Source organism: Rana temporaria, chromosome 7 (genome assembly GCF_905171775.1).
Source record: "Rana temporaria chromosome 7, aRanTem1.1, whole genome shotgun sequence".
Classification (NCBI taxonomy): domain Eukaryota; kingdom Metazoa; phylum Chordata; class Amphibia; order Anura; family Ranidae; genus Rana; species Rana temporaria.
In genome coordinates, this window is record NC_053495.1 from 169230892 (window position 1) to 169249358 (window position 18467).

Consider the following 18467-nt stretch of genomic DNA (forward strand, 5'->3'; position numbering starts at 1 on the left):
GGCGGCGTAGCGTAAAGCCGTCCGGCGCAAGCCCGCCTAATTCAAATGGGGCGTGTACCATTTAAATTAGGCGCGTTCCCACGCCGAACGTTCTGCCATGCTCCGTTTAGAAATTTCCCGCCGTGCTTTGCGCAAAATTACGGCGCCCCGACGTGTTTGTGAATGGCGACGTGCGTAACGTACTTACGCAAAAAAATAAAAATAAAATTAGATGCGGGAACGACGGCCATACTTTAACATGGCTGGTCTAAAGTTAAGCCATGAAAAAGCAGGCTTAACTTTGCGACGTGAAAAAACGACTTGCGACGGCGTAACGCACGCGACTACCTTCGTGGATCGCCGTAAAAGCTAATTTGCATACCCGACGCTGGAAAACTACGCAAACTCCACCCAGCGGCGGCCGAAGTATTGCAGCCTAAGATCCGAAGGCGTACGAAGCCGTAAGCCTGTCGGATCTTAAATGCCGTCGTATCTTGTTTGTGAATCACAAATTAAGATACGACGCGGCAAATTTGAAAATACGCCGGAGTATCAGTAGATACTCCGGCGTATTTCTTCTGTGAATCTGGCCCCAGCAGTCTATAAATTTTAATTAAGGAGTAAATCAGGCAACAAGTAAATTCATACTCATGAGTTATGCAGTCTTTCTCTTCTGCTCAGAACTACTTCTTATACAGTATGTAGTGACTATACACAGGCCCTCAGGGCTGATGTTAGAAACCATAGGGGGGGGTTCCAAGCCTAGGCAAATTAGGTTATACATTCCAGGATTCTTCAGGAGGGGAGGTATGGTTCTCAGTTCAACCTATGCTGACCTAAGCCATGCTAATGGTTTCCTAGAGCTAGATGGATTCCAAGAAGTAAATGCTACATGCATCATCTGCCCTTACTCAAGATGGCCACTGCCAGAAATGCCAGGGGGTGTTTTTAAAAATGATTTCTCAGACAAATAAAGTATAGAGATGTCAGGGCTGGGTTCTTAGAAGCTCTCTTCTCTATGCTCAGGCTGCACAGTTGTCGTATAATTGTTGTAACGGAACCCCAAATGGGACAGGGGTTAAATCCGTTCACGATATTCCATTCCACCCAAGACAGCTTATCGACACTCCACAATCAGGCAAACGAACACGGGCCATAAGAATTCCCCCAGACACGAGACACACAGCTCTGTTCTGGTTTCAAATGTCAGACAACTTTTAATGGTTACTTTCAGTCTTATATACAGTACAACAGGTTACAGTAATCACAGGAACAAAACCCCACCCCACCCATACATCACACAATGAGCTTCAATCACATTCTTTTAGATAATTACATAGAGGAGTTAATTATCCCCCAGACGTTACGTCTCCGACAATAAGTCATTCACCTGCACCTGAGAAGTCACATTGCTTCATTAACAGAATTCAAACAAAACACCATCACACAATGATTTCTTCTCAATCCACATCTTTAGACAGACGGTCCGTCGCCGACAGAAAGGTATTCACACCTCTGAGCTTCAATAGGCTTTAAACAGTGTTATCACACAATGAAAGGCCTTCCAAGAGCCAGCCTCATTTAACATGTCAACAGTCTTCACAGAGAGATGAGTCATAGAATAAACCAACACGTTGCACTATCTCCTGCAATATGAGCTATCAGTAATGTCCCCTGTCCTGTAATTTAGGATATAATTTCTCAGTCACCCTATGGCCCTATCGGACATAAGGTGACCCTAGACATAAGAGTTATTAATGACGCTGGCACAGGAGTACCCCTCATCCTTCCAAAGTCTCTGCTTGTCCCGGGTCATTCCGTTACATCTCTCCCCTTTCGGTGGGAGACTGACACAGGAGGGAACCCCGAACGGGTTGACTCCGAAGTTAGTCAGTAGTACCAGTCCTTCAATGCTGGTATCCATACCGTACCCCAAATAAATTGCTCCAAACAGAGCATTACTCACCCCGCCAACCTCTGTCTCTCTCAGAGAACCTGCCTGCCGCTGGGGAGAGGCCTGGACTGGCCCTTCTCCCTGGAGTCCTTTCAGCCGCTGGAGAGAAGACAGGGTGACTGGGCTCAGTCCATCATGTTGTTGGGGATCTGGGCCAACTGGCCCCCATCCCTGGGGTATACCAGTGGAGACTGAAGTCCCATCCACTGGTGGTAGAAAATCCCCTGATGCTTGCAAAGCAAAGCCGACATCCTCCTGTCTCGGTGACGCACCATTTTCTGAGGTTGTGTCAGTGAAGACTGAAGTCCCATCCACTGCCCCACGAACTCCCTCTTCCGTTAAGTGAGAGCAGAGGCTTGTGGCACTCTGCTCTGTTGCCAGCTCTTCCGCTGGGTCACTTTGAGTGGAGACCACAGTCCCATCCACTGCCCCAGGAACTCCCTCTTCCGTTAGTTGAGAGCAGAGGCTTGTGGCACTCTGCTCCGTTGCCAGCTCTTCTGCTGGGTCGCTTTGAGGGGAGACCACAGTCCCATCCCCCGATGTCAGCTCAAGCTGCAGTTGTGTGCAGCAGCCAGTAGCCTCCTGCCCTGCCGCCAGTGATTCAGCTGGGAGTAAGCGCTTTACCACCACAGCTTGTTGCTGGGGAAAGGGGCCAACTGCCCCGGCTCCCTGGAACTCCACTTCCATGGTGACTGGCATCTGTACCTCTCCTCTCTCTTCAGTTGGTGCTGCTTTGACTTCTGCTGCTGCAGCATCTCTTTGCTGTAGCCAAGTGGCATCCACAGCCGCTATAACCCGGTCTATGATCTCCGGTGGAGGATTAGGTCCATACTGTGCCAGTCCACGTCTAACAGCCCGGTCAAAAAACTCTTCCTCGGGTGTCCTTTCTGTTATGCTGGGCCTTTCTGTTACGCTGGGCCTTTCAGCTCTATCCATTTGGACAAGCTCTGTAATAATGTCCCTTCTCTTATGATTGCAGGCCGATCTGCCCCGGCTCTCCAGTAAGTCCTTGAGGGAAGAGAGCTTCAGCCGTTCATACAGCGTCTCCATTGTCCTGTGTCCTTGTAGCCGTCCTTCTGCCGATGGAAACATCCCACTGCTGCGACCAATTGTAACGGAACCCCAAATGGGACAGGGGTTAAATCCGTTCACGATATTCCATTCCACCCAAGACAGCTTATCGACACTCCACAATCAGGCAAACGAACACGGCCCATAAGAATTCCCCCCAGACACGAGACACACAGCTCTGTTCTGGTTTCAAATGTCAGACAACTTTTAATGGTTACTTTCAGTCTTATATACAGTACAACAGGTTACAGTAATCACAGGAACAAAACCCCACCCCACCCATACATCACACAATGAGCTTCAATCACATTATTTTAGATAATTACATAGAGGAGTTAATTATCCCCCAGACGTTACGTCTCCGACAATAAGTCATTCACCTGCACCTGAGAAGTCACATTCCTTCATTAACAGAATTCAAACAAAACACCATCACACAATGATTTCTTCTCAATCCACATCTTTAGACAGACGGTCCGTCGCCGACAGAAAGGTATTCACACCTCTGAGCTTCAATAGGCTTTAAACAGTGTTATCACACAATGAATGAAAGGCCTTCCAAGAGCCAGCCTCATTTAACATGTCAACAGTCTTCACAGAGAGATGAGTCATAGAATAAACCAACACGTTGCACTATCTCCTGCAATATGAGCTATCAGTAATGTCCCCTGTCCTGTAATTTAGGATATAATTTCTCAGTCACCCTATGGCCCTATCCGACATAAGGTGACCCTAGACATAAGAGTTATTAATGACGCTGGCACAGGAGTACCCCTCATCCTTCCAAAGTCTCTGTTTGTCCCGGGTCATTCCGTTACAATTGTCAACACTCATTATTTCCACAGTGGCTCACCTGTTTATCATTAACTGCTCGTCAGTCCCGCCTACAGCTAGCCCCTTCTGGCTATTTAAACTGACTTGTTCATTTCTTTTGTGCCTTCGCCTGGTCAAAACGTCTCTGCTGTATTCCCACGAAAGACTTTGCCCGATCCTGTTCTTTTGCCTCCGACTTCGCTGATTTCTAATTTTCTGATTACTGGCTCATCCGATTATACGTTTTGGCTTCCTGGCTTATGTTTTGACTACGTCTATTGATCTATGAAATGCATTCTATTATAACAAAGAAGGAAATGACTGACCTGTCGGTAGAATCTAGTGCCATCTTCCTCTGGTACATTCTCAAACTCTGTGACGAGAACCTTCCCTTCAATCTCCCTGTGATTGCTCTGTATGCTGGTGTCTAGGAGATATACTTCCACCAGATCTCCTGTATCTAAACAGAAAAAACATGTTCATGGAATAGTTAACACATTCCAGTTTTCAGTGGCAGCCAGTGATCAAAATAATGACTCACATCTTTACCTTGAATTTCTCTATCGTTCATTGGAGGACAATCCAATACCTGTGGTAGTATACGTCCTAACTATTGGATTTTGCACTTAACAAAAAGTTGCTCCCCTATAGGCGGCACCCTTGCTCTAATCAGTTCCTCTTCACTCTTTGCTTAGTGTCTGTATCAGGAAGATGCTGAACTTCTATAGCTGTAGTACTTGTTAAATAGCTTGCATTTAACCTTGCAAGCTGTCCAGAAAGATGATGAAAGCACTCATGACTGCAGAGTCCGCTGACCCCACATCAATGGAGGGGATAGCTTTGCATGTATATCTGCCATAATGTGCATTGGGGTTAATCATTGTGCATTGTGTAGAAAAAGCTGTTTGATCCTGTTTGCTTTAATTCTCCCCTTTTTCACAGTCCCCAATCTATCTGCTGATAGAACAGAGCCTTGGGGGCAAGCTGCACATGCTCAGCTTGCTGTGTATTGCTAGAGAGTTTTTCTTGGGAAGGTGCATGTGATCAGCACAGGGCCAATAAGCACTGTCCAGACAGAGGGTCAGGGGTTCTGCAGCCTCATAGGCCAATCAGGGGAGAATGAAAATTTCTCCTACAAGCTTTACCAGACACTGATATAAATAACAAGACTGCTATATACTGCTGCTGAGAAAAGGTATTTAGCAGTTTATGTTTACTAAAATAATTGCATTTCCATATTCTGTGTACTGTGGGAGACCAGATAGAGTGAATGCAGGTTCTGGGTTTAATAACACTTTAATGCAGATGGTCAACACTTTAAATCTTTATCTGGGGGTCAGATTTAAGTAAAGTTATAATTAAGATTCTTACTTGGGGGGTTGAAGTGGTTCGCTACATGTGGAGTAGAGACAATCCTATCGAGGTTCCAAGGGACACTCTGGGCAAACACATAGGAGTCCTCTTCAATGTAATCAACATGCGGCAGCTTCAGAGCCTAGAACAGAAATTAATCAATGCATGTTTATCCCAACAATGTGCTATCAAAAAAAGTCTAAAGAAAACATTAAATACAATAATCTGCCCTTTGGGCCTGTGCTAGGGTGGCAAAGAATCACAGGCATATTAAATATATTATAAAACAGTATTTACAATGTAATGTTATTTGGCCTCCTAAATATTTGTGAGTAAATGCAGCTCCAGAACTGAAGGGTGGAAGGTTGCAGGGGGTGCAGACAAGAGTCCCCGGCCCGCAATAACATTGTAAGTAGAATGTTAACAACACAGCAGAAGAATGTAGATCCAGCAAGTTAGGATTCCCTCCTAATGACCAGCAAGAATTGCCTTTGGAGATCCAAAATAAACTTTCTCCTGTTAGAGCAAATTAGATCATGCTTTATAGGGTTTTATATATGTAGCGCTCACCCCCGAAGGAGCCGCTGGTTGATTTTGGGATCGGCCTACTAAGTTACCCTGGCGGTGTCTAGGGGTGCAGTTGTGAGAACAGCAGTAGTGAGCGAATGTCCAGACATCCAATAAAGAGTTTTTCAATGCTTTATTGTCCAGGCCAAACACGGCCAACATCAACATAAATTGGGAAGGTCAAGGTTGATGAAGGAAAGAAAGAGAACCTTGCGGTATCAGGCCTGCATATTGAATGGAGCAGTCAGTACTGCTCTGTATAGTACCAATTTTGTAACTCGTCGCCACTCTGCTCGGAGTGGGTAAAGCGCCCCCGGACAGACCCCTATGATAGGCCTGGCAGCCGAAGTGTCACTCTGAACTAGCTGGGAGGAACAGGTCTCTCACACAGACCCGGCTCTAGGGCCTCTGCCACAGGCCAATTTCAATAAAGGACTAAAGCGAGCAAATCCTCCCAGTAGACTTTTCCTATATAGGCCCCCGGATGACAGCAATCATACCTGTCAGTGGTCCGGACACCCGATCCCAGATTGGGATTTTCTCAACAGGTCCTGGAACCCAGCGAAGCACTGGGGTCCCCTTTTTCCTCAGGATGAGGTTCGATGCAGTTTTCAGCTTTGGCCAGGTGGGCCGCGCCGGCGGGGTCCATGAATGCGCGTACCCTGAAGGTGGGTACCGCACCTGGAACGGGGACCCCGCAAAGATTTTTTAACACATGACCCCTGTCACAGATATACTCTCCCCCAGCATGCCCCGCGAGGGAAAAACTCCTCCAATTGGTTGCTGGGGAAAACTTGCTCTGCCAGAACCCCTCTGGTGCCAACTGCCGGCCAGGGGTGGTATTGCACCCATGGACCACAGACTGACCCTGTGGACATTTCAGGAATGACAGAAGTCCCTAAATTTAAATAAACCATGAATGGGAGCAAAGTAACTCTCCCATTCCCCACTAACTTTAGCGTAGTGCCCATGCTGAAAGCAAGGGGGCGCTACATATATATATATACCTTTACCTAAGCCTTATTATAGACTTACCTATAGGTAAAAAGCAAACATGTGAGTTTACTACCACTTTAAGAAAATTTACAAAAACAGAATACATTCCATTTTAACTTTAGACTTCAGCAAAATCAGAGATGAAAGTAAACTCACCTTGGCCTATGTGTTTTTGGTTACAAGCCATGTACAGTTTATTGCTGTGCACTCACGTTTGTTGTCACCGCATACAAATATTGTCAAGCATACGTGACCCAAGCAATCATTGACTAGGGTAATAAATTGCAAAACGCTATGCAAATATAGAAGAAATCAGTTTTTACTACTGTAAATGGATGTCCTAGTCTGCAGCATTTCACAGCACCAAACTAACGGGATACAGTGCCTTGAAAAAGTATTCATACCCCTTGAAATTTTTCACATTTTGTCATGCTACAACCAAAAACGCTATTGCAAGCTACTGTTTGGACAAAAGCAAACTGCCAGGTTAATGCCAGTATTCCTGATGGTACAAACACCATCTGACTGGCAGTGAAGGAGTTAACCACTAGGGGGCGGAAAGGGGTTAAGTGTGTACTAGGGAGTGATTATAACTGTCAGGCCCCATACACACCATAGAATCTATCCGCAGATAAATCCCATCAAATGGGTTTCTGCGGATAGATTCTATGGTGTGTACACTCCGTCGGATATTTATCCGCGGATAAATCTCCCCTGGGATGGATTTCCAGCAGATGGATATTTGCTGACATGCTCAACAAATCCATCTGCTGGAATCCATCCCAACGGATGGATCCGCTCGTCTGTACAGACTCACCGGATCCATCCGTCCAAAGGGATTCCCCGCACGCGTCGTAATGATTTGACGCATGCGTGGAATTCCTTATATGACAGCGTCGCGCCCGTTGTCGCGTCATAATCGCGGCGACGGCGCGACGCGTCATCGCCAGAGGATTTCCGCGCGGATTTCAATGCGATGGTGTGTACACGCCATCGCATAGAAATCTTCTGAAATCCTCGAGAGGATTTATCCGCGGATACGGTCCGCTGGACCGTATCCGCGGATAAATCCTCTCGTGTGTATGGGGCCTCAGGGTGCGTGGCTACGAGCGACATGTCACTGATCACTGCTCCCGATGAGAGGGAGCAGACATCAGTGACATGTCACTAGGCAGAACAGGGAGATGCTGTGTTTACACTGACATTTCCATGTTCTGTGTACTGTGGGCGACCAGCTATAGTGAATGCAGGTTCCTGGGTTTAGTAACACTTTAAAGCAGATCTGTTGCTTGTTAAAGTCAGCTAAAACATTGTTTAAAGCTGCAGCTATGACATGTTTAACCGCTTGCCGACCGCCTACTGCAGATATACATCGGCAGAATGGCACGGCTGCGCAAAGCAACATACAGGTACGTTGCTTTGAATTTGCCACGTGCGGGTGCGTGCGCCCCTGCCACGAGCTCTGTGACCATGCCTGCGCGACCCTCAGACTTGATGTCCGCCGGTGTCCCACGATCGTGTCACGGAGCTGCAGAAGATGGAGATGTAAACAAGGCATTTCCCTGTTCTGGGGGAGGTAGCTACGTATGTCGTCACCCGCTGCTATCCACAGACTTGTTACCATACACGCTGTTTTATTCGGCTTCAATGTGAGTAGCCTGTGTATTTTTAAAATAAATGCTTTTTTTAGTTTAACAGAGAGCACTTAGATCCTCTTTTTTATTTGCATTATCCTACGTTGCCGGCTGAGTGAAAGGAGACCGTTCATTACCTGGAATATAAGCTGCTCTTTAGGAGACGCCTTTGAGGCATCTGATCCATGTTTATTCTGCCTGCATGACTTCCTGATGACTCAGGGGTCCATGCTGGAAGGTGAGAGTACCCAGATAGACTTAAGGTGGAGGGATTGTCACAATCTGTGAATTCTTCAGCACTGGTGGAAGATTTTGTGGACTCCTATTTATTATTCATCACCTATATATAATTTTAGGACTGTTTACTGTATTATTTCCACATTTTTTACTCATCTTGGTTTACATTATTGCGCTGCACTTTCTTGGTATATCATTTCCCTGTTCTGCCTTGTGACAGGACACTGATCTACTGCTCCCTGTCATTGGGAGCAGTGATCAATGTCGTGTCACTGGTAGCCCAGCCCCCACACAGTTAGAATCACTCCCTAGGACACACTTAAAGTGGAGGTTCAACCTTAGAGAGCACTTTTTAGCCTTAGATTCCTGCTCATTTTGTCTAGGGGAATCGGCTATTTGTTTTTAAATATGATCCTTACTTACCCGTTTACGAGATGTATCCTCTCCGTCGCTTCCGGGTATGGGCTGCGGGAATGGGCGTTCCTTCTTGATTGACAGTCTTCCGAGAGGCTTCCGACGGTCGCATCCATCGCGTCACGATTTTCCGAAAGAAGCCGAACGTCGGTGCGCAGGCGCAGTATAGAGCCGCACCGACGTTCGGCTTCTTTCGGCTACGAGTGACGCGATGGATGCGACCGTCGGAAGCCTCTCGGAAGACTGTCAATCAAGAAGGAACGCCCGCTCCCGAAGACCCATACCCGGAAGCGGCGGAGAAGATGCATCTCGAAAACGGTAAGTACTGCTCATATTTTAAAACAAATAGCCGATTCCCCTAGACCAAACGAGCATACATCTAAGGGGAAAAAAAGGGAAATTTTTTTTTTTTTAATAAATGGGTGAACTCCCGCTTTAACCCCTTCCTTGCCCCCTAATGGTTAACCCCTTCCCTGTCAGTGTCATTTACACAGTAATCAGTGCATTTTTATAGCACTGATCGCTGTATGAATGACAATGGTCCCAAAATAGCGTAAAAGTGTCTGATGTGTCCACCATAATGTCGCAGTCACGATAAAAATCGCAGATTGCCGCCATTATTACTAGTAAACAAAAAATGATTAATAAAAATGCCATTAATCTATCCCCTATTTTGTAGAACTTTTGCGCAAACCAATCAATATACGCTTATTGCATTTTTTTTTATCAAAAATATGTGGAAGAATACATATCGGCCTAAACTGAGGATTTTTTTTTTTAGATATATATTTTTGGGGATATTTATATTTATAGCAAAAAGTCAAAAATATTGCTTTTTTTTCAAAATGTACGCTCTTTTTTTGTTTATAGTGCAAAAAATAAAAACCGCAGAGGTGATCAAATGCCACCAAAAGAAAGCTCTATCTGTGGGGAAAAAAAGGACGTAAATTTAACCACTTAAAGTGGTTGTAAACCCACTATTTGGACTTTTACCTACAGGTAAGCCTATAATAAGGCTTACCTGTAGGTAAGGAGAATATCTCCTAAACCTGCACGGTTTAGGAGATATTCCCCCCGCAATGCGGGCGGCGCATGCGCAGGGGGGAATCCACGGCTGAAGGACCGGCATCCGCCGGACCCTGCCGATTTTAAATCTCCCGCACGCACGCGCGGGAGTGACGTCATCGCCGCTCCAGCCAATCACAGCGCTGGAGCGGCGATACCCGGAAGACACGCCAGAGCAAGATGACATCCTGCTCGGCGTGGACCAGGTAAGTGGTACACACCTCGTTCCGAGGTAAGTATTTCATAATAGGCTAGTATGCGGTGCATACTAGCCTATTATGCCTTTTGCATTGCAGGTTTGGGAAAAAAAAAAAAAGTTTATGCGGTTTACAACCGCTTTAAGGACGTCGGCAGAATGGCACGGCTGGGCACATCAACGTATAGGTACGTTGCTCTTTAAGCCCAGCCGTAGGGTCGCGGGCGCGCGCCCGCGGCACACTCCCGCGACCCAGTACGAAGCTCCGTGACCGCGGGACTCGCGGACCCAATCGCCGCTGGAGTTCCGCGATCGGTCCCCGGAGCTGAAGAACGGGGTGAGCCGTGCGTAAACACGGCTTCCCTGTTCTTCACTGTGGCGGCAGCATCGATCGTGTCATCCCTTTTATAGGGGGACACAATCGATGACGTCACACCTACAGCCACACCCCCCTACAGTTGTAACACACTTCAGGTCACACATAACCCCATCAGCGCCCCCTGTGGTTAACTCCCAAACTGCAACTGTCATTTTCACAATAAACAATGCATTTTAAATGCATTTTTTGCTGTGAAAATTACAATGGTCCCAAAAATGTGTCAAAATTTTCCGAAGTGTCCGCCATGATGTCGCAGTCACGAAAAAACTCGCTGATCGCCGCCATTAGTAGTAAAACATTTTTTTTTTTTTATAAAAATGCAAAAAAACTATCCCTGATTTTGTAAACGCTATAAATTTTGCGCAAACCAACCGATAAACGCTTATTGCGTTTTTTTTTACCAAAAATATGTAGAAGACTACGTATCGGCCTAAACTAAAGGGAATTTTTTATTTTATATATATATTTTTGGGGGATATTTATTATAGCAAAAAGTAAAAAATATTGATTTTTTTAAAAAATTGTCGCTCTATTTTTATTTATAGCGCAAAAAATAAAAACCGCAGAGGTGATCAAATACCACCAAAAGAAAGCTCTATTTGTGGGAAAAAAAGGACGCCAATTTTGTTTGGGAGCCACGTCGCACGACCGCGCAATTGTCAGTTAAAGCGACGCAGTGCCGAATCGCAAAAAGGGGCAAGGTCCTTTAGCTGCATTTTGGTCCGGGTTAATAAAGAGTCTTATTATTCCCTTGCCCTTTGGTTCATACAAAAAGTTGGGTAAAACCCCCAACCAATGATGACAAATAAGGTTACTCACCATCTCTAACAGATCGCTGCTCATCCTAACAACAAAACCCTGGAATAGTTCATTGAAGATATAAAGAATCTTAGTCAGATAGCTGTGCTTTGCTGCCCGGGTCTGCAGGCGACGGATCACCCTTTCTGTCTGCGACTTGTGCGTGTTTTCTTTCAGCACCACAACATATTGGCCAGACATTCTCCAGGATTCCTGTAATAAGGAAGGAAAGACAATTTGTTACGGCAATATAGGGACAGAAGTTGCTTACAACACCAATTGGCTAATATGTACTGTAATTGTACTTTTAATTTTTATAGTGCGTTTATGAATGTATATTATTTTTCATCTCCATTTTTTGATGGCAGAAATTTGGTAGAAAATTTTGGTAGAAAAAAAATGCTTGACGTTTGTAAACTCGTGTAATGTGTTTAGGCTTGTTTAGACGCGTTTAGCACTTGGGCATTAATTCATTAATTTGCCAGAATAATAATGTATTGCAGCCATTGAAATGAATTCATGCGCAAGCGCTAAACGTGCCTAGTGCTTAGACGCGTTAACGCATTTTTTCGGCCAAAACTCTACCGCTGGATACAATGGCTGTGGATGAGGCCCTTCTTTACATAACATACACTATAGTGTCAAAAGTATTGGGACGCATGGCTTTACACACACATGAATTTTAATGGCACCCATGCCAAAAACGACAGAAGACAGATTTCTTTGGATTTCAACAATGATACCATGTAACATACGTTATATCACCAAAAGTATTGGGACACTGCCTTTACACGCACATGAACTTTGATGCCATCCCAGTCGTATAGCTGGATTCAGATAGCTTTACGCCGGCGTATCAGTAGATACGCCGACGTAACTCTGAATCTACGCCGTCCTAAATTTAAGCGTATTCTGGAAACCAGATACGCTTAAATTAGGCTAAGATACGAGCGGCGTAAGTCTCCTACGCCGTCGTATCTCAGGGTGCATATTTACGTTGGCCGCTAGGTGGCGCTTCCGTTGAGTTTGGCGTAGAATATGCAAATGACTAGATACACCGATTCAGAAACGTACGTGCGCCCGGCGCATTTTTTTTACGTTGTTTACGTACGGCTTTTTCCGGCGTAAAGTTAGTCGAACAAATAGCTGGCCTAGTCAATGTTAAGTATGGCTGTCGTTCCCGCGTCGAAATTAGAAATTTTTACGTCGTTTGCGTAAGTCGTCCGTGAATGGGGCTGGACGTAATTTACATTCACGTCGAAACCAATACGTCCTTGGGGCGTACTTTGGAGCAATGCACACTGGGATATGTACACGGACGGCGCATGCGCCGCTCGTAAATAACGTCAATCACGTCGGGTCATCAATCATTTACATAAAACACGCCCCCTCATCCTCATTCTAATTAGGCGCGCTTATGCCGGCCCCATTTACGCTACGCCGCCGTAACTTAGGAGGAAAGTGCTTTGTGAATACAGCACTTGCCTCTCTGACTTACGGCGGCGTATCGTGAAAGATGCGCCGCCCTACCTGAATCTAGCTATTAGTTCACAGGGTTCAATATTGAGTTGGCCCATTCTTTGCAGCTATAACAGCTAACTCTTCTGGGAAGGCTGTCCACAAGCCTGGTGTGTAAGGACTAGGGGTGTGTCTCCCTACACTGTGTGCATCAATAGAAACACTACATCCTGTAGTCTAGGATGGCAAAGCACTCCCCTGCTCATCCTTTCTCCGAAATTAACAGACTGGCTCAGACTGCACTGTGACATTTTTTAACATGGGTTCCTATGGAACATATTTCCATCAATGCATTTTTGTGCCTCTGCGTTTTTGGAAAGGGTCAGGGACTTTTTTCCCCGCAAAATGCAGTGTTTTGCATGTAATAGACTTCAATGGACCTGCATCGCGACCTGCATCGCGATGGACGTTTTTGGACGTTTTTACCGTGATTTTGCTGCGATTTGCGTTTTGCAATTATAAAAGGACAGCACTCACATTGCCACATTCGTAAATAATAATATTACAAAAAAGGGGGGGAGGGAATCCGAAGGTAATCCCAGATGGGACTTTAATGGCACAGTAAACAATAAGGATGTAAAAAAATATAAATTTTTAATAGAAAAATAGACACATACATGGTATACAAAAGGACATACAAGCTATTTTAAAATCATACACATAAAATACATAGTATATGATGTGAGCCTGAGTGCATCAATGCGTTTCGCCGTTAGGCTTCTTCAGGACGCATTCAGGATTCAATAATTGCAAGAGCAAGGAAAAAGGGTCTCATTATCTTGCAAACAAAATAGTTGTGATCAGCAAATGGCTAACGAAGATTTATCCAGTACAGGAAAAGAAGTAGGCTCACAGAAGGAGAGCGCAGTTCTAACAACACGGAGTCAAAGGAACCAGTGGCTCTTGGGTTAGAGATATAAATATCTTCGAGTTGTAACTTCACACAGGGGAAAGTGAATACAAATGACCACAAAGGGCAACAAATAGCCCTTTAAGAAAAGGTGAGTAGATAAGATAATATACTCCGGAGTGTTCAATAAACCAATGAGCCCGACTCCATCCAACCATGGGAGTGTGCTGTGTTCAAAGCCATATTATATTGCTCATGGTAAATTCATGGTCTAGACCTGTCAAAATGATCCCCTGGGAGAAAGCGAAATGCTCTGCATTTTGCAAATAACTGGTTGCTAAGTAGGGGGGTCAGGAAGTCGGCCGCCGCGTCCTTAAAGTGGTGGTTCACCCTCCATAGCAACATTTTAGCATAAATGAAGGCATAGTAGCGCGAGCTACAGTATGCCTGTCTTGATTTTTTTAGCGCGGTACTCACAGTGCAATCGTACATTGAAGATTCCGACTCCCCGCGGGGAATGGGTGTTCCTATCCAGACGGAGGATGATTGACGGCCGACTCTGGCACGTCACGCTCCCCGAAGACAGCCGGAGTAGGTCTCGGCTCTTCACGGCGCTATACGGCGCCTGCGCACAGACTATGCGCAGGCGCCGTGAAGAGCCAAGCCTATTTCGGCTATTTCCGGAGAAGCGTGACGTGCCAGAGCCGGCCGTCAATCATCCTCCGTCTGGATAGGAACACCCATTCCCCGCGGGGAGTCGGTATCTTCAATGTACGATTGCACAGTGAGTACCGCGCTAAAAAAATCAAGACAGGCATACTGTAGCTCGCGCTACTATGCCTAATTTTATGCTAGAAGAAAATGTTTTATATTTTTTTGTTTATAGGGTGAACCCCCGCTTTAAAGTGGAGGTTCACCCTAAAACAATTTTCTAACATTACATCCAGCATACTGATGACATGCTGGTATTTTTTTTTTCGCCGTACGTACCGTTTAATTGTTATTTTCACCCCGGCTTCCGGGTTCTGATTCCCGCGGGACTGGGCGTTCCTAATGAGAGCTTATATGATTGACGTGTTGTGAAAAACTTTCCATGGCGCATAAAGCGCGTCACCATTTTTCCGTAAAAAGCCGACTTGCGAGTCGGCGCTATATGGCGCCTGCGCCCGCCATGTAGAGCTGACTGCGTAGGCGCCATATAGAGATATTTACGGAAAACTGGTGACGCTCTTTATGCGCCATGGGAAGTTTTTCACAACACGTCAATCATCTAAGCTCTCATTAGGAACGCCCAGTCCCGCAGGAGCCAGAACTCGGAAGCCGGGGTGAAAATAACAGTTAAACGGTACGTACGGCGAAAAAATTTATAAAAATACCAGCATACTGTCGTCAGTATGCTGGATGTAATGTTAGAAAATTGTTTTAGGGTGAACCTCCACTTTAACAACCGATAAGTCATCAGCTGTCAGCGGGCCTCCCTGCTGAATGTAAAAAATAATAATTCCCAGCTTTAAAAAAATGCCAGCTATGAAAAAAACAGCATGGGGTCCCCCCAGGTCCATACTACGTCTAGTATGGATTCGGAGGGGGGAATCCCCACACCAAAACTTAAAAAAAAAATTACGTGGGATCCATCCAAAATCCATACCAGACTCTTATTCGAGCATCCCATACCGCCCGACAGGTCAGGAAAGGAAGGGGGACGAGCGAGCGCCCCCCTCCTGAACCATACCAGGTAGCATGCCCTCAACATGGAGGGTGAGTGCTTTGGGGCAGGGGGGCTCTGCGCCACCCACCCCAAAGAACCTTGCCCTCATGTTGATAGGGACAAGGGCCTCTTCCCGACAACCCTTGCCCGGTGGTTGTCGGGGTCTGCGGGTGGGGGGCATGATGGGTTTGTGACGTCACAAGGGGACAGGGCCTCCAGATGACGTCCTCTGATGGCCGTGCCCCCATCGTTATCTAAGACATGCTTGACATCGGCATGGACAGATGAGCGGGATGCAGCATCGGAGGAGGGTCGTCGGCGGGAGTGGGACTCAGCATTGGAGGAGGGTCGGCGGCGTCAGAGAAAGAAAAACACTGAACAAAGAAGACAGGAGAAAGAAGAAGAGCGGAAGAAGAAGCAGGAGAAGGAGAAGCTCAGAGGAGGAAGATGCGGGAGAAGATGGAGGAAGACCGGAAGAAGTTATTTTTAGTAAAGGACTTTAGCAAAAATGGTCTACTGTATTTTTTCACACTACACTACTTTTTTTGGTGAATGGGTAGGTACTTTGTACCCCATACTCATTCACATGGGGGGGGCAGGATGTGGGGGCCCCCTTGTTAAAGGGGGCTTCCAGGTTCCGATACCAGGCAAGGGTTGTCGGGAAGAGCTCAGGTTCACACTGATGTGGGTTAGAAATCGCGCAAGTTTAGCTGAACTCGCACAATTTCAAACCGGCAATGCAGTATGCAGTCTGACTTCAGGGGCGACTTGACAGACATTTGTGTGGGTTAATGCACAGATGTCTATTCAAATTGCCCCCAAAGTCGCTAAAAGTAGTACAGGGACTACTTGTAGTAGTACAGGAATTTGGGACTTTGTGGTGCAGCACCGATTTGGACAGTGCCATTGCTGGCATTAGCCGCCGATTTGGCATGCGATTTGACTTGTGACCGTGCCCGCGGGACTCAATGTCCGCCGGTGTCCCGTGATCGTGTCACAGAGCTGCAGAACTAGGAGATGCCTATATAAACAAGGCATTTCCCTGTTCTGCCTAGTGACAGGACAGGGATCTACTGCTCCCTGTCATCGGGAGCAGTGATCACTGTTGTGTCACTTGTAGCCCAGCCCCCCCACAGTTAGAATCACTCCCTAGGACACACTTAACCCCTTCATCGCCCCCTAGTGTTTAACTGCTTGCCGACCAGCCGCCGCAGTTTTACGGCGGCAGGTCGGCTGCGTGAAATCACGTGATTTTGCATTTCAGCCACTAGGGGCGCGTGTGCGCCGCCTGCTCGCCCCTGGTGCCGCGCGCGGGCGCGATCACCGCCGGGCACCCGCGATCACTCGTTACAGAGCGATATCCGGGAGCTGTGTGTATAAACACACAGCTCCCGGTCCTGTCAGGGGGAGAAATGACTGTTCGTCTGTTCATACAATGTATGAACAGCGATCTGTCATTTCCCCTAGTCAGTCCCACCCCCCCTTCAGTTAGAACACACCTAGGGAACATAATTAACCCCTTCCTCGCCACCTAGTGTTAATCGCCTAGAGGCGATTCAGTTCGCATGAGTAGCGCTATACAAGTCATTCATTCAACCCCTTCCCTGCCAGTGACATTTTTACAGTAATCAATGCATTTTTATAGCACTGATCGCTATAAAAATGCCAATGGTCCCAAAAATGTGTCAAAAGTGTCCGAAGTGTCCGCCATAAGGTCGCAATACCGATAAAAATCACTGATCGCCACCATTACTAGTAAAAAAAAAATATTATTGAAAATGCCATAAAACTATCCCCTATTTTGTAGACGCTATAACTTTTGCGCAAACCAATCAATATACACTTATTGCGATTTTATTTACCAAAAATACGTAGAAGAACACATATCGGACTCAACTGAGAAAGAAATTTGTTTTTTTATATCTTTTTTGGGGGGGTATTTATTATAGCAAAAAGTAAAAAATATTGCTTTTTTTCAAAATGATCACTATTTTTTTGTTTATAGCGCAAAAAATAAAAACCGTAGAGGTGATCAAATACCACCAAAAGAAAGCTCTATTTGTGGGGAATAAAGGACGTCAATTTGGTTTGTGCGTCACGTCGCACGACCACGCAATTATCAGTTAAAGCGACGCAGTGCCGAATCGCAAAAAATGGCCTGATCATTGGGTAGCCAAATCCTCAGGGGCTGAAGTAGTTAATATACCAGGCACATTTCAAGATTTTGGATCAAACAGTATTTTGTACCTTGTTACTCCAAAGGAAAACCCCAGGAGTCGTCTTCTTCTCGCTGTCAACTTGGGCATCTTCTTCCGTGACAAGCCTGAGGACAATCTCTTCTTCATAGTCGGCCTCATCCGCCACAATCTGGAGTGGTCCAAGAACCAGGCAGAAGGTCAACAACAAAAAGGAGCCAGGTAGGATCATGGCGTGACCCTGAGCAAACACCACGGGTGCAACCTGAAAGTGATCGCAGGATATCAGCAAAGGTCCCTGATTATTACACTTGACAGATGACAGACAGATAATAAATGGCTATAGGAAGAATAACAGTACAGAGACCTTACGGAATAAGTAAAATTAGGAAAAGGGTTAGACTACTCACAAAGTTTGCTTCCTAAAGCCCAGATTTGGGTGGGGAAAAGCAGAATCACACCACCTCTTGTCTCATCGGATGATCCAGTCTGGTTACTGATTACCTGGGTTTGCTGAACCTGAATCCTAGAGTCAGATTACAAAGGAGAAATGTTGTATGGCGTAATGCCACCCCCTCATACAAACACATGCAGGACTGAGCATGTAGTGCCCCTTCACTCCCTCCAAAATTCCTGTGTGAGAGCAACCTGGATGCAGAAACATGCTAAGCACATATACACGCACACACATACACGCTAAGCACACACACACATATACGCTAAGCACACACACACGCATA

The 18467-nt window shown here is 46.0% G+C and overlaps 1 protein-coding gene across 2 annotated transcripts in view; it reads right to left on the reverse strand.

Annotated features, from left to right (window-relative positions):
- PCSK9 (proprotein convertase subtilisin/kexin type 9) overlaps positions 1–18248 on the reverse strand; it is a 53714-nt gene extending 35466 nt beyond the window's left edge. The window contains exons 1-5 of one of the 2 annotated variants that reach the window (XM_040360407.1): positions 18138–18248; positions 17780–17992; positions 11478–11669; positions 5189–5312; positions 4144–4277 (exon numbers count right to left, since the gene is read on the reverse strand). In XM_040360407.1, the coding sequence (XP_040216341.1) occupies positions 4144–4277; positions 5189–5312; positions 11478–11669; positions 17780–17959 (630 nt within the window). In that variant the 5' untranslated portion in view covers positions 17960–17992; positions 18138–18248. The other variant, XM_040360408.1, reaches the window with a different exon arrangement.
- Between the last annotated feature and the right edge of the window lie 219 nt (positions 18249–18467).